The sequence below is a fragment of the Mya arenaria genome, chromosome 12 (genome assembly GCF_026914265.1).
Source record: "Mya arenaria isolate MELC-2E11 chromosome 12, ASM2691426v1".
Lineage (NCBI taxonomy): Eukaryota > Metazoa > Mollusca > Bivalvia > Myida > Myidae > Mya > Mya arenaria.
In genome coordinates, this window is record NC_069133.1 from 44986313 (window position 1) to 45002268 (window position 15956).

General features: G+C 36.8%; 2 protein-coding genes and 2 long non-coding RNA genes across 4 annotated transcripts; 1 reads left to right on the plus strand and 3 right to left on the minus strand.

Annotated features, from left to right (window-relative positions):
* The first annotated feature begins 275 nt into the window (after nucleotides 1-275).
* On the plus strand, nucleotides 276-6700 carry LOC128211643 (uncharacterized). Its single transcript, XR_008257331.1, has 3 exons — nucleotides 276-1212; nucleotides 5216-5618; nucleotides 5874-6700. It is a non-coding gene; the product is annotated as an uncharacterized LOC128211643 (long non-coding RNA).
* LOC128211644 (uncharacterized) lies at nucleotides 5712-7917 on the minus strand. Its single transcript, XR_008257332.1, has 2 exons — nucleotides 6576-7917; nucleotides 5712-5970 (listed from the first exon to the last, which is right to left on the minus strand). It is a non-coding gene; the product is annotated as an uncharacterized LOC128211644 (long non-coding RNA).
* A 2-nt stretch (nucleotides 7918-7919) lies between these two features.
* On the minus strand, nucleotides 7920-14015 carry LOC128211641 (DNA polymerase III PolC-type-like). Its single transcript, XM_052916636.1, has 2 exons — nucleotides 13877-14015; nucleotides 7920-10227 (listed from the first exon to the last, which is right to left on the minus strand). Exons 1-2 carry the CDS (start codon nucleotides 13926-13928, stop codon nucleotides 9422-9424), a joined length of 858 nt encoding a protein of 285 aa, XP_052772596.1. The 5' UTR covers nucleotides 13929-14015; the 3' UTR covers nucleotides 7920-9421.
* On the minus strand, nucleotides 13765-15936 carry LOC128211642 (aminoacyl tRNA synthase complex-interacting multifunctional protein 2-like). The gene is made up of 4 exons (XM_052916637.1): nucleotides 15759-15936; nucleotides 15165-15380; nucleotides 14697-14922; nucleotides 13765-14265 (listed from the first exon to the last, which is right to left on the minus strand). Exons 1-4 carry the CDS (start codon nucleotides 15855-15857, stop codon nucleotides 14033-14035), a joined length of 774 nt encoding a protein of 257 aa, XP_052772597.1. The 5' UTR covers nucleotides 15858-15936; the 3' UTR covers nucleotides 13765-14032.
* Between the last annotated feature and the right edge of the window lie 20 nt (nucleotides 15937-15956).

Below are 15956 nucleotides of genomic sequence, written 5' to 3' on the forward strand. Positions count from 1 at the left end.
TTGTAAAATCAATTTGCTTTGAGATAAAGAGTATTGAAATATTGGTTAAACCCAGACAGTACTTTTCTCCCACTTCAGATAAGTAGATCCAGAATTTTAACCATGCTAGAAATTCTTATCTTGCCCACGGGCGAAGATAAAATGCCCGTATGGAACTCATTTTTAATGGTCGCCACATTGTAATTACCTCCCTAATTGACCTTACGACAGCGGCTTCTAAGCCACGCCCCCTGATATCAAGGGAGCGAACTCTGTCTATGTCCGTCAAACAAACGAGGAAGTAATGGCGTCTCGCGTCGTTTCGCTTTCCAATATTCCTGACAAATTATCATAAATGTGACATTACAATGCGAAAAAAATAGAAGTCAAAGGAATTTGTAACTGGCTGCTACATCGGTAGGCTCGATATATCTTTAGAAAATGACGATATCTAACATTGACGGGGTGAAATCTATCCAAGTCAGAGAAAATCGGATAGCCGCCATGTTGTTAGCTAAAGAACTTCAGCGAACACGTTATATATTACCTTTTTGGATGTGTTCGCTGAAGAGAACGCCGTATCCAAACCCTACCAGAATTCGTGACATTTTTATGTCACGCTGTTATTTCACTTGTATGCATTGTACAGACAAAATAGCTGTATCCTTAGGTTAATGAAGTAAAATGTAGTTCACAAACTCATTTTCAAAACCAAAAAAACACTTTAAAGATAGTTGATTTAGCTTTTTAATAAATCCTATTACAAGCATTCCTTATCTAGGTCATAGTTGTGTTCAAATTTAATCACGTGTCACCAAGATTTTCAGAAAATACCCATGTGACCTAGTGTTTATTTTGCTGTTATTTTTTCTATTTCGAATAATTAATAAATAACTAATAACAAATTTGGAATAAATAAATTGTTTTTACTTATCAAAAGGTATTTACAGCCTTACTGCAATTGGATTCAACTAAATGAACAATGTGAATCCGATGCTATAAATAGAATCCATCGACGTCATCATGGTCATGTGATTGCATTGCATCATCACACTCAATTGATTCTGGTTGACTTTACTATGGGGGTTACGCCATAACTTTAATGCGTTGTAAACATCAAAAAAATAAATATCAACATTAAAGTTATGGAAGCCAGAACTACCATGTTGTCAACATTGACATCGATACAAAGGAAAAGCGTGTGTGTGACGGATACTGTAAATGCAAACAAGGGTAAGTTTAACTTTTAATAACACCGGTCCTTCTTACAGTATTGTTGAAACAAAGATTAAATCATCGCACAATATGAGTAAATATATGATCTTTTGGAAAAACTACATGTATATATATAATAGTTTAGAACACTTTTATGGCATTTTGAATAAATGCCCTTTTTTCATTCAATCAACGTGTTTGTTTTTCCCTTCGTCCATACTAGTTCGCCTTAGACTGGTTTTTCGTTTTATCCTGTCACCTGCATACAAATCGGTCCAATAACAAGGTGCCGTGTAAACTTTAGTTTATTAGGATAGTAGACCACGTGATGTTTATCTACAGTCAGGTGGTCATGTGACCGCGAAAACGAACTTCTTTTATATATTCTGCAATGTCAGAAGAAAAGCAGAACTGCCGTTTCAGTATCTTATCAATGGACCACTAACAGCCGACCTCAGCAATCACTCGCCCATAAAGTCCCATCATTATGCAAAATAATGACACTGGCAAAACAATCGACCTGAAATCTTCATGAGATGTGAAAATCTTACCCCACCGCAAATGCTGGAAACTGTGAAACAGCATTCAACGATACTCGTCGATAGTTTATTCCATTTCTGTGGTGAATGACAAAATCTCACTTACAACAGAAATGAATGATCTCTTTGCCGGTGCAGTTATGATCATTCAACACTATCAACATCATTTAAATCCATTTAATATGTTGCGATTGTTTGTAAACACTCGTGATCTTGAATTTTGACCTGTGTACTGTACTCTGACTTGCGGAATAATTGTTACATCATCAGATAATGTTCAGAGACTGATCCATGCTTATGCACGTTTAAAAGTATTTTTATGTTTTGAATTGATATTGACGTATTAAAATGCAATGACTTTGAATATAAACGTACTAAAAAAGTTGAACAGTTTTACGAACTATTTTGGGGGCGATTTAAACATGGATACCGAGTGTGATGACGTCAACAGGGAAAAACAGTTGTCCCCCTTACTTTTAAAGATTCTTATTAATTTTAAGGTTTTATAGTGTTTAATTAAACAAAGTAACAGGATAAATAGAATACTAGGTTAGTGCCGTGGATGGAGAAAGTTTATCTGGCTCGGCTGCGGATTTTATCGGGTTCGCCTTCGGCTCACCCGATAAATTCCTCCGCCTTGCCAGATAAACTTCCTCCATCCACGGCACTAACCTAGTATTCTCTATCTACCTAACCATGGTCAATATATAAATGAAATTTTATGGAAAAACATAAAATCATTTATAAACTTGAACAATAACCTATTAGTTGTATGTCACCTTTTTAACCGTTAGGGTATTTTCTTAGCATTGTTTATTATCTTTAACCAATCATTTGACTAGATTTTATCACGTGACACGCCTAAGCCAATGACATTGTTTCTTGGCCATTCTCAGATATTTTTGGCGTGGGCGATTGCCTCGCCAAACTTATTAAATTTTTAGCTCCACTGGCCGAAGGCCATGGAGCTTATGTCGTCACAGATTGTCCGTCGTGAGTGCGTGCGTGCGTGCGTGCGTGCGTAAACTTTTACTTTAAACGACATCTCCTCTGAAACTGATAAGCGGATTTTGACAAAACTTCACAGGAATGTTCCTTTGGTGGTCCTTTACCAAAATTGCTCAAATGGTTCCGGTCCATTGCACAATATGGCCACCAGAGCTAAAAATAGCAAAATCTTTAAACGACATCTCCTCTGAAACGGTTCGGCAGATTTTGATGAAACTTGACAGTAATGTTCCTTGGGTGGTCCTTTATTAAAATTGCTCAAATGGTTCTGGTCCATTGCACAATATGGCCGCCACAGCTAAAAATAGCAAAATCTTTAAACGACATCTCCTCTGAAACGGATAGGCAGATTTTGATGAAACTTAACAGAAATGTTCCTTGGATGGTCCTTTATCAAATTTGCTTCAATGGTTTCGGTCCACTGCACAAGATGGCCCCCAGAGGTAAAAATAGAAAAACCTTTAAACGACTTCTCCTCAGAAACCGATGATCGTATTGCAATGAAACTTGACAGAAATGTTACTTGGGTAGTCCTTAACCAAAATAGCCCAAACAGTTCTGGTCTGCTGCACAACATGGGCACCAGAGCTAAGAATAGAAAAAAACGTTAAACTACATCTTCTCAGAAACCGATTATCAGATTTTGATGAAACTTTACATAAATGTTCATCGGGATGCCCTTTAACCAAAATTGCCCAAATGGTTCCGGTCCGCTGCACAACATGGCTGCGAGAGTTAAAAATAGAAAAACCTTTAAGGACTTCTCGTCCGCAGTCTTCACGAAAAACATTTTAACCTACTAGCCAGTTGGACTAGCATAATGGCATATTTTACTAGTCCGAATGACAATCTAGTAGTCCGACTATTTTGCCACATTATAAAACTGTATGCTTGAGGTAAATACCTATTTCAATTGAGCAGCTTGCAGTTTGAGTAAACATTTCTTTATTATGATGCTCATGCAGTGATAGGGAGTGACATCCTTCTGTTGGGAATAGTGCTCCTTGTTTTTCAGAACCTATGGGTACTATGTAAAAACAAAAGGCATCTTGCTTGAATAGACTGTAATAATATCAACATGGTTAGAAAAGAAATGCCATGCTTTCATAGCTTTGATTACATTTTACTACTGAATTACCTCCCTTTAATAGAAAAAAAAAATAATGTCTTAATTTTTCACGTATAGCATCTTTAAATAATTTTTAAACGATAATAATTTATGAGTAAACATATAAGCATAAAGTTCTCACAAAAAGATCAATTTAAAAACCTTACATTTATACATAGGAAAGTATATATAGACTGAACATTAATTTTCGTTTAAGTGACATTCTGAAAGTTTATGAAACAGCTATTTTTAGTAACTTAAATGGCCGAAAAGTGTAAGTGAAACACCAAGTCGATTCTATCTCGTCAGTTCTTGTTCAGGTTAGATATTTGCTTCATAATCTATTCAGATTAAATGTTAACCGATGATCAGATTTTGATGAAACTTGACAGAAATGTTCCTTGGGTGGTCATTAACCAAAATTTGTTAAATGGTTCCAGTCCACTGCACACCATGGCTGCCAGAGCTAAAAAATAAAAAAAAACTTTATACGACTTGTCGTCGAAACCGATGACCTTTTTTCGATAAAACTTGACAGAAATGTTTGTTTGGTGCTCCTTTACTCAAATTGCCCAAATCATTTCGGTCCACTGCACAACATGGCAGCCAGAGTTATTAAAGTAAAAATTTTTTTTAAATAACTTCTCCTCAAAAATTGATGATTGTATTTCTATGAAACTTGACGAAAATGTTCGTTAGGTGGTCTTTGCTTGAACCTTTTGGCCAGTGGAGCGCAGGCACTGATGTGCCTCTTGTTGATTACCTCCTCCTCCCCTCCTCCTCCTATGCGGTTTGATTATAGAATATTCTTATTTCATTTTATTTACATTTTTTCCTTTTCATGATTTCTATGTTTAACTTTTATTTCCTTTATGTAAAACCTACATTTGTATATATATTGGTTCTTAACACTTATGGGGCGGTTTTATCCACCCAGATATGATCTTTTGGAAAAACTACATGTATATATATATAATAGTTTAGAACACTTTTATGGCATTTTGAATAAATGCCCTTTTTTCATTCAATCAACGTGTTTGTTTTTCCCTTCGTCCATACTAGTTCGCCTTAGACTGGTTTTTCATTCTACCTAACCATGGTCAATATATAAATGGCCCGAATTGGGAACCCGGAAGTGACATTAAATAACAGTTACATGCCAGCTATACAGTATTACCTTGTATTCTATAGTATGAGCAGAAATGGTTTATTGGAGTTATGCATAAAAAGTTTCAGTTCTAAGCGATTGAACACTCCCCCTTATGAATAATAATGTAATAGTTGACAAGTGACAATCGAGGGTGATACCAATCTGTAACTTTTGCATTGCTCAAACATTCACATGCTTTGATTTTTGTTCTTACAGAAATTGTGGAACATGTTCACACACTCTGGCTGTAAAAGAAGACCTGGGAGGAAAATTGCCCCCGGTGTGGGGCTCGAACTCACAACCACCAGAACACTATCCCGGCGCTCTAACCAACTAAGCTGACCGGGCAGCTGGTTCTAACCCACACACACTACCCTCCCCCCATTTACCGGTTAAGGCTGGTGGAGGGTCTCCTCCTTTTTACCGTTGACACCATTAAAGTATTCTGATTGATGGAGATAAGGAAGTCCCCTTATTATTGTCTTCAACAAGCCTACCGCAACAGGAGACCTAGCATAAGACCGGAACCCCCCCCCCCCCACACACACACGATATTTGCCAGTCCAGGCAATGTCAACCGCAAGAGAAAACCAGTGATGACAAGTTTTACAAATAATCGGTAGGACCTATTTTAAAGCTTTTTATAACATTTAGTTTTACTTTGCTTTACAAAAGTAATGGACTATTTGTCCAGAGAAAAACAACAACCACAAAACATTAGCTATTATCTTGTCAATATTTCATTATGATATACATGGAAGCAAACATCAAAGGCAGTAACATCAAAGGCAGTAGCATTTACAGCTAGTATTAAAATATTTAACAATACATGTAACTGATTTATTTTAATATTGGCATCTTTTATTTATTTCAGGAAAGTGTGGTCTTTTGAAGAGAGTTCTTGAAGTTGTTCAGCATGTTGTTTTGATGGATTCTTGGAAGGATGTACCTCTATGATGTTAGCTTCAGGTCTGGATTATAACACCAGTTGTTGCATATTTAATATCAGATTTATTAAATACATTGTTGTTTTGCAAACATTACTTAAACTTTGATATTTCTTTGGTGTTTATGTATGATATTGTAGGTGAATATCTCTTTATTGCAATGGCAAATATATTTTAAAATATATAGCATTAGCAGAAGTTATTTTTCACTGTTAAAGCTGCACTTTCACAGATTGATCACTTTGACAACTTACACAGGATTTGATTGCATTTATCAGATTTTGGCTCGGAGAAGTTCTTAATTTAAAGAATGTCAAAATAAGCCGATTCTGAGACAAAAAGTGTCAAACTAGAATTCTGTGAGAGTGCAACTTTAAGAATACTGTTAATCGAGTGTGCATGTGATCCGGACTCTGAACATTGGATGAACTATCATTAAATATTGTAGATTTACGTAAATGGCCCAAAATATAAGAATAACAATGAAAATATGTACATGTTTAACTTGTTCTTTATTCATAATAAGTCTAAGTCTTTACAGCACATGTTTGGCGGAATCAAGTTCTAATGAACATAATAATTGATTTAAATGTGCAATGAAATAAATTGTTTTATACAGAAAATAATACCTTAACGATTCAGACCGATCTGTTCTCGTTTTGTTTTTTTTGGTGGCTCAAATATTTATCTGAGTTTTGGAGGAGGCCTAGCTGGTGTGAGCTGGTCAAATACAGTAGCTGCTTGGGGGTCAGGGTTTTCTTGATTGGATTTCCCGTCGACAAAGTGCTGATATGAAAATAAGAAATCTATGAAATGTGTCGGAATGACAGCTACAAAAGCCATTGTTTACATAGGAACCATACGAGTAGATGAGATTCGGAAGCATGCGATGGTTCGGACAAAAATTTAGTTGTACGATATTTCCTGATTTACTTTGAAAGCAAAGCAGTTTATAAAAACTACATAACGGTATCAACAAAAATACCTCTATCTTGAATGAAATCAATCGTGTCCATGTTGAACCTGATATTAAATGGCCATTAATACCGATTTGACAACACAAGCCAAAGCATAAATGCACGATGTTTATAGTTTAAAAATAGTAACACTTATTTAGGTCATGCACGGACAATTTCAGTATTAAATAAATTTTGAGCGGATTGAAATAAGTAGTTTTGTTCAAAAAAATACTTTTGTACAGACGTATAGATGTTTCGCCGTTGAACGATCTTTCAAAATTTCCAAGTTCAGCTGTAGATGAGGTCTTCCACAGAGTCTGATACAGCACTTGTATTTTTCTAAATAACTCGCTGGTTTCGAATACGGAACGAATTGGAAGCCATCTTTAGTCGGCCTGGCTACCTTGTATCCAATTACAAGTCCATGACAACACCTTTTTACCATAATACTTAAAAAGGCGAGGAATTGCCAGAGCATGTATATGACGGACTCTGGTCAGTTTGACGGACAAAATGGCGGATAGCAACACGGCTTATCAGCCCTGCATTCTGATTGGCTGATAGGACCTGTCAAACAAATCCTGTCGTAAGGTCAATTGAAGAATGTCGTCTGTAGCATCATGATAACCATGTCTTAAGGCAATATTTATAACGATTATTAATAATTTCTCGCTTCAAATGTTACCATAAAACAGTTTTCACCCACCTTTCGAGAAATAATGCTTCATTCTCATTAGAACTATTTAACTATTAAAATAATCGGAATCACTGCACGAATATCCATAACAACCACGAATTATCAAATATCCATGCGCAATTGTTTTCACTAAGTACAAAAGAGTTCCAGGAAAACAACAACACATTTTTACTTAATTTTGTTTAACTGAGGTGGGAGAAAAAGCATCTACCATAGCCGCTCGTGTAAGATAGGTTCATCCCGACCCTCGCGCAGGGTGATTTGCGGAAACTCGGTAAACCTCGTTTCCGCAACGCTCGGGTCGGAATGAACCTATCTAACACTCTCGGCCATGGAAGATACTTATAATCAAACAATAAGATTAGACATGTAATACTGTTAAACATAAATCTAAAAATTTGAAACAACATGAAATCCTAAAAACATGAGAAAAACATGAAGCAAATTAAAATGATGAAATGATGAGATTGGATATGAATATAATGAAATGATGATAATCATTAACACAATAAAAATGAAAAATAACTTTGTGAAAACATTTCAAGTCATCAAGAAATTATATGGTTTTTTTACAGTTTTTATAAACATATTCTCTGATAGAATGTGTTGATAAATACCTTGGATTTATTTTTTTATAAAAATAACAAATACTAAGAGTAAAAAAAACACTTAAGCAACCGTTAAAGAACCATGAGTTGTATTCAACAACATTTTTTTTTGCTGTATAATATTTTTTCTTTGTAATTTTTACCAAACTATTTAAACAACATATTCTCTTGAGAGATAATACTTTTAAATGGTTTAAAAATATATAAAAAAATTATGTTATGTGGTAAAATGAGTAGAGTCTGAGATTGGGATTTGACTTTAGTTTTAGTGTGGTTTTGGGCCAGCAGAGGAAACATTAAAGGCCGCCCTTCACGTATACATTAATTATAAAAGGGAAATCTTATGATATTGGAATAGTAAATTTTACTCAAATTAATATTTATTTTTTAATAATTTATTAAAATGATACAGAAGTTGACAGCGTAAAAACAGTTTAAAAAAAAACTTTTTAGAATAAAGATATCAGCTGCCTTTTGTGTAGCTGAATTTATAGAAGCCTTGTTGGGCATGTTCTGATATGTCGTAATATGCACGAACTTTCGTTACTTGATCGCTTCGCTCGCATATTATTTCTTGCTTGCTTGCTTGCACATGTCTGCATAATGTACCAGGAAATCGGTTACTATTTGTATGATTATTCCAAACACTGATATTTACGTATAAAAAAATATGAATTTCCCCAGACAGTAATGCACAAACACTTCTATGTACATATCACAATGCGTGTGTGCGTGTGTTAAAACTGATTATCGTAATATATGTCACAATGCATTGTCCATCTAACCAGAAAAGGTTAAAAGGTTATAAATATACACCCTAAAATGCATGGTCAACATACAGCTCGGACAAGGATAATTTCAACCTCAAACCTCTAACCTTGATCTTGACATTTTAGGTGCAGACCTGGGTCTTGTGCGCGACACGCCACTCGTCATGATTAACCTTCATGTCAGGATACAGCCTGGACAAATTCAATCCATGGATATTCGGGCTAAAATTGCGTCATTTAACCCTCACAATCATTTTAATAAGAATAAAAATAATCATAGATAAAACACCCATTTGTGTTTCATTGCTTATTGGAAAAAAATATTAAACAAAACTGCATCATGTATTGCGATCGTAAATGGTAGTGTCATTTGAAGAAAAACTTAACGTGAAACAGTTGTAATTTAAGGCCATAAAAATCACATCTTCATTTCAAAACACTTCATACATTCTGCACATGTGAAGCAGTTGAACAGGCTGAATTATATATTGATTCAAAATAGGATGATAAATTTGTGATTGGTTTTGCCGATTTTACTAATCTATTTCTAAGTAGTTCTGAGAGCCCATCGCGCCCAGAACAGCGGTACGTTTCTTGTAGCAGCCTCCCGTCCAGTCCAGTACCGGCCAATTCTTTTGCTGTGGTTTTTGCTAGTACCTTTTCATTAACATACCTATCATATGTCGGCAGGAACTCGATTTCATTCTTAAGTTTGTTAAGTTTATTATGAGCTTCTTGTAAGAGCGTAATCTGAAGCTTCTTCGGTAGATCGTCGACTGTTTGTAGCAGGTCTGCAAGGGCAGCAACATCATCGTTGGCGTTGTGAGCATTGAAGTCTTGTTTCAATATATCCTTGATGATAGCAGATAATTTGTAGCTTGAATGTCCTGGAAAGACTTCTTTGCATAACTTTAAACTATCCGCAAAACCATGAATGTGCGAATGGCTTACACTACAATGCAGGAAGCTATTTAGTATTATTCTTGTGTCAAAAGCTGCATTGTGTGCAATCAGGACAGGGTTGTTAAATTTCTTCAACCACTCGGAAAACGACGACAGGCCAGTTAACGTGTCTGTAGATTCAACCGGTGTCATGTTATAAAACATTTGCTCTCCACGAATAGTGATTTCGGTGATGGATGTAATTTTTGGCGGAATATAGCCACCGGCGGGTCTGATGTATGTAGAAAAGGTATCACCAGTATCCAAATGCTTAGCTGACAGCTGAATTATGTCACTGTTGTGTGCTGGAAATAGAGTTATTAAACGGGAATAATAATGACCAAGTTATAAGGCCTTTATATAAAATGTTGGCTTTACAACATGTTAATGTTATTGTTGTTGTTTTTTGAAAATTACACAAAATGTTAAGGTGATATATCATTGTGGTACCTAATCCAGTTGTCTCAAGATCAAAAACTATGAGAGTATCTGGTAGGGGGGCAGACATGGGCGCTATACTTGGGGGAAGAAGTGGGGTCGGGATTTCAACTATGTCTTCTGGTGCTATGTCGTCTACTGAATGGATTGCGGTTGCGTATGTTATCTCCTGGTTTACTTCAGCAGACGAATCATTGCTAATCTGATGTTCCTGTAATCCAATAAAACATAAAACACACATTTTCTAATATCTGCAATTGTGACATTCCGATAAGTACTAGTGCCATGCCTGGCACAGGTGCTTTTGTTGAAAGCATTTCATAATAAAGTATGTGGACAGACGGCCTTTGCATACGTAGCAAAACATACAAGATGCTACATTATAACAGCAAGAGCATTATAACCATCAATAGGCTGTAATTTTAATGTAATCAAATATCAACTAGAGATTGCTTTTTTGAAAAAGCGCATGTCTCCCCCATTGTGTGGTCGTAGGTGAGAAATAATCAATGATGGACATGAAATTTGTACTTTTGGACTGGAGACGAACAAACATAGGGGTCATCTACTGGTCATGACCAACCTGCATACAAAGTATGAAGTTCCTGGGTCCAAGTATGAAGTTCCTGGGTCCAAGCTTTCATAAGTTATTGAGCCAAAGAAGTGTGACGTACGTACTGGTGACAAAGAAATTGACCTTGACCTACTGACCTCAAAATCAATAGTGGTCATCTTATAATCAAGACCAACTAGCAAACCAAGTATGAAGTTCCTGGGCCGAAGTTGTGTTTAGTAAATCAGCGGAAACTGTTATTTTACCTCAAGGTCACCTTCACCTTTGACCTACTGACCTGAAAATCAATACGGGTCATCTACTAGTCATGATCAACTGGCATACCAGGTATTAAGTTCCTGGGTGGAAGCATTCTTTAGTTATTGAGCGGAAACCATTTTTACCTCACAGTATTGTGACCTTCATCTTTGACCTTCTGATCCCAAAATCAATAGGGGCCATCAACTAGTCATGACTAACTGGCATACCAAGTATGAAGTTCCTGGGTGTAAACGTTCTTGAGTTATTGAGCAGAAACCGGTTCTTCACCTCAAGGTCAGTGACCTTGACCTTTGACCAACTGATCGCAAAATCAACTAGACATCATGACCAACCTCACTTCAAAGTTTGGTGAACCTAGATCAAAGCATTCTCCTGATATTGCACGGAAATATTTTTTTACATTAGAGGTCACAGCGACGTTGACCTTTGACCTTGTGAACCCCCAAAATATAGGAGTTTTCTAAACCTCATGATCAACCTCCCTACCAAGTTTGGTGAACCTAGGTCAAACCATTCTCAAGATATTGAGCGGAAATGTTTTTTACATTGGGGGTCGCCGCGACCTTGACCTTTGACCTAGTGACCCCAAAAACAATAGGGATCTTCTACACCTCATGACCAACCTCCCTACCAAGTTTGGTGAACCTAGGTCAAACCGTTCTCAAGATTTTGAGCAGAAATGTTTTTTATATTGGGGGTCGCCGCGACCTTGACCTTTGACCTAGTGACCCCAAAAACAATAGGGATCCTCTACAACTCACGACCAACCTCCCTACCAAGTTTGGTGAACCTAGGTCAAACCGTTCTCAAGATTTTGAGCAGAAATGTTTTTTATATTGGGGGTCGCCGCGACCTTGACCTTTGACCTAGTGACCCCAAAAACAATAGGGATCCTCTACACCTCACGACCAACCTCCCTACCAAGTTTGGTGATCCTAGGTCATGCGGTTTTCCAGTTATCGATCGGAAACGAAGTGTGACGTACGGACGGACTGACGGACTACCGGACAGGGCAAAAACAATATGTCTCCCCCAGAGAGGGGGAGACATAATTTATCTAAAACAAATGGTTCATGCAGACCGTTTTTTTCTTCATTTTTACAAATGCTAGTTTGCAGCAGGATGTATGATTATAGCACGAATAAGTCAATTCTGGTTTTCACAACCATTAATACTGTTTTCTCCATTTTGCTATAAGTCATAGAGTAAATAAGAACAGTCCTATAAATCCAACCAGTTACAGTTTATGTCTTTTTCCGTAAATATAGTACACAGGTCAAAAGAGATTGTGCCTCTTGAGTTTTTGCCTGAATAGGACTACTGCTAATGTTAGACTTTGGAAAGCCAGAGATTCCGACAATGTTTGAAGATTGGGGATGAAACTTGTTTGCTAGAAATTTCATGAACTATACATGAATGATCAAAAACTGAGTTTTCACACAGATCTGCTCAAATTTGAGGTCTCAAATCAGCTTAAATGGGTTGATGATCTATATTTCATGACTATTGGACATACAAGTCCCAGGCATAGTCTTGCACATACATGTTGTATATTATTATATGTAAATTATTTGAAAAACAAGAGCTGTCACAGTATGTGACGAATGCCACCGACCTATGAACAAGGTCAGTACATGAAAAGTTAAAGATCAAACACTGACCTTTAATGTATGCATGTGGATCTTGCATGCCTGTATGCATAACAACAATACAGAGTTGGTCTTGCAAATGTAACATTGCCTTTACGTGTCAAATACATATGGCAAGTTATTTTAAATTGCCTCTGAACATAAAAAAACACCACCCATACTTGACAACCTACACTCTTATGTCCTTATATTCAGCATTCCATAATATGAATAAACACTAAGTGTATCTTTCACCTTAGAGGTAGGGACATGGGTCTTGCACGCGACACGTCGTCTTGGTTTGTCAAACACATGTGGCAAGTTATTTTAAAATCTGTACATACAAGGGAAATGTTACAGCCCCGGACACGACAACCTATACTCTATGTCCTTATATGCAGCATTCCATTGTGAATAAACACCTAAGTGTGATCATGACCTTTGAGGTAGGGACACGGGTCTTGCACGCGACACGTCGTCTTGGTATGTCGAACACATGTGGCAAGTTATTTTAAAATATGTCCATACAAGGGAAAGTTACAGCCTGGACATGACAACCTATACTCTATGTACTTATATGCAGCATTCCATTGTGAATAAACACTAAGTGTGACCTTGACCTTAGAGGTAGGGAGACAGGTCTTGCACATGACAAGTAGTCTTGGTATGTCGAACACATGTGGCAAGTTATTTTAAAATCTGTCCATACAAGAGAAAGTTACAGCCCGGACACGAGTTATTGAGCCGGACACACGAAAGGTGCGATTTTAATATGCCCACCTTCGGCATCCTGATGACGCACATGTTGAAGAAAAAAGGGTCCGTATGAAAAACCAGGAAAATGTGACTCAGGATGCTGAACAAATAAACCATTGTGTAGTTTATAAATTGTATGTCCATTTAAACATTCGGTCTGGTATAATTATCTTGATAAAAAGGAATATCAGCCACTCAATACCACATAATTTATGTGGTATGTTTATTTAATTGCAAACTTCTAGTTCATTTTTTTTTTAAATTCAAAATATTAGAAGCACTAACAATAGTTCATACTAGAGAATTCACAGGTTTGAACGCCGGTAGAGAGGCGAGCCTCTGTCCCCATTTCTGGACGTTCTCAGGAGCCGTCACAGCCAGGTCAGTATTGATTAGAGCTGACCATACAACAGCATCCACTACTGAGAACGTGTTCCCTATCACCCATTGTGACTACTTTAAAGTATTGTTTAAATTTTTCACAAAGGCGTTCCTTTGTTTCGAGTTGCCATTCATCAGTTGAAGATCAGTGTTGTCAAGCCATTCGTCAGCCATGGTTGCCATGGTGATATCAGAAGTGTCAAAGTCAGGGGAGATGAGCCTGTTGAGATAGCGGGCAATATTAACCTCCCCTGTAATCACAGACTGCTTTGCCGGAGATACCATAAGTTCAGGACCATTCTCCACTGAAATGTTAAATAACAATTCAAATACTTACCAAGGCTACATTTTCAAAACAGCAAAAAATTACATAAGTAAATTTAAAAAACTTGAATAGGAAGCAAGTACAATTGTACTAGCATTGTTGTTTTTCTCCAGTATTATTATTTCTATTTTTTTCAAAGAAAAATTAGAGTGAAATATGCGTTTCACATGAAATTGAGTAACATAATCAATTGATTATATCCCCAGAATTCAAAACAGTTCACATCAAGGTATGGAAAAGTTCATTTTTTAATTTCATATTTTAATGACCTTGAGCAAACACACTTGCATAAAATTTATTTGGGGATGATAATTAAATTACAAATATTGGCAACAATTCACCCAGTATGAAAAGGTATTCATGAAAAGATGACCATTTCACGAAAAAGTTAAAGATATGGTCAATGTGTACCTTTCTTCCATACAACTGAGAGGGCGAGCTGGTGGTTACCACGAGTGACTTGAGAACCGCTGCGTATGACATCAGAGAAGCGCAGGTCAATACCAGTCAAGGAGGAGTGGGTGTAAGATGTCGCCAGGACTGTGTACTTCTGCTTCAACATCTCAAACAGTACAAACAACGCCAGTGGAGGCCTGGCTGGGTCAGCGTAGATCACTATATCATGGATGCCTTTGCCCTGTGTATAATGAACAGTGTTAATTTCCATGCACATCTCAGTTACATGACATGCTTCAAGTTACATGCACATGTTATCGTAACTTCCAAAGTTGAACCAGTTCATTAATTATAATTATATTCAACTACTTTATTTCCACATACCTACATGTACCAGTTAGCCAGTAACAAGTATACTGTTCCATCAATTTTTGAGTTGATTAAGCATGTAGGAAACATTCCCATTTTTAGAAAATGTCTTACAATTGGACTTTTAATAGCCACAGCAGACGTTGATTTAACAGCAGCAGCAACTTTGGTGGCCTTTCCAGGCTTGCTGGGTGGGGGTGTGGTGTCAGTGACGGCATAACGTGACTTAAGCTGGTCCAGGGTCTGGCGGAGTTCTCCCAGCCGCGTCAGGATTTTCTCCTGTCTCATCTCCAAAGCCAACACAGGGTCCATACTGGAAATGTCTGCAGACTGGGGATACAAATGATATATCTATTATCAGGTATTGATACATTATTCTTTTCATACAAATTATTTCTGGTTGTATTTATATAACAGGGTCTGTACTGGAAAGGTCTGTAGACTGGGGACAAAAAAGATGTATTATCAGGTATTGATGTACATATTCTTTTCATACAAATTTTAATGGTTGTATAAATTTATATAAATTATTTATATAGTTTTAAATTGAAGATGAACCCTCTAATCCAGATTGACAGACTGATGTGCTATCCGCTCAGTCATAAACATCTATCAGGTTTATGTGATTATCACAGAGTTTGTTACAACCGGTCTCATTAAGGACGTTTTGACTTGCACCATTCTGACACATCTTATCAAATTACTTACGTTGCTGGATGTTTCCTCGTGAAAGTTCTTAACTTTGTACATTACATCTGGCAGTTCAACTTTTCTTTGCGGTTCGTAAAATGGCTTCACTGTAAACATGTTGAACTCATTAAAATGGGCCAAATAAAGACAAAACCGGCCTACCAACCTAAAACGATCTGAGATTTCTAGGCGCTTGAGAAAGGCAGAATTGCTTGT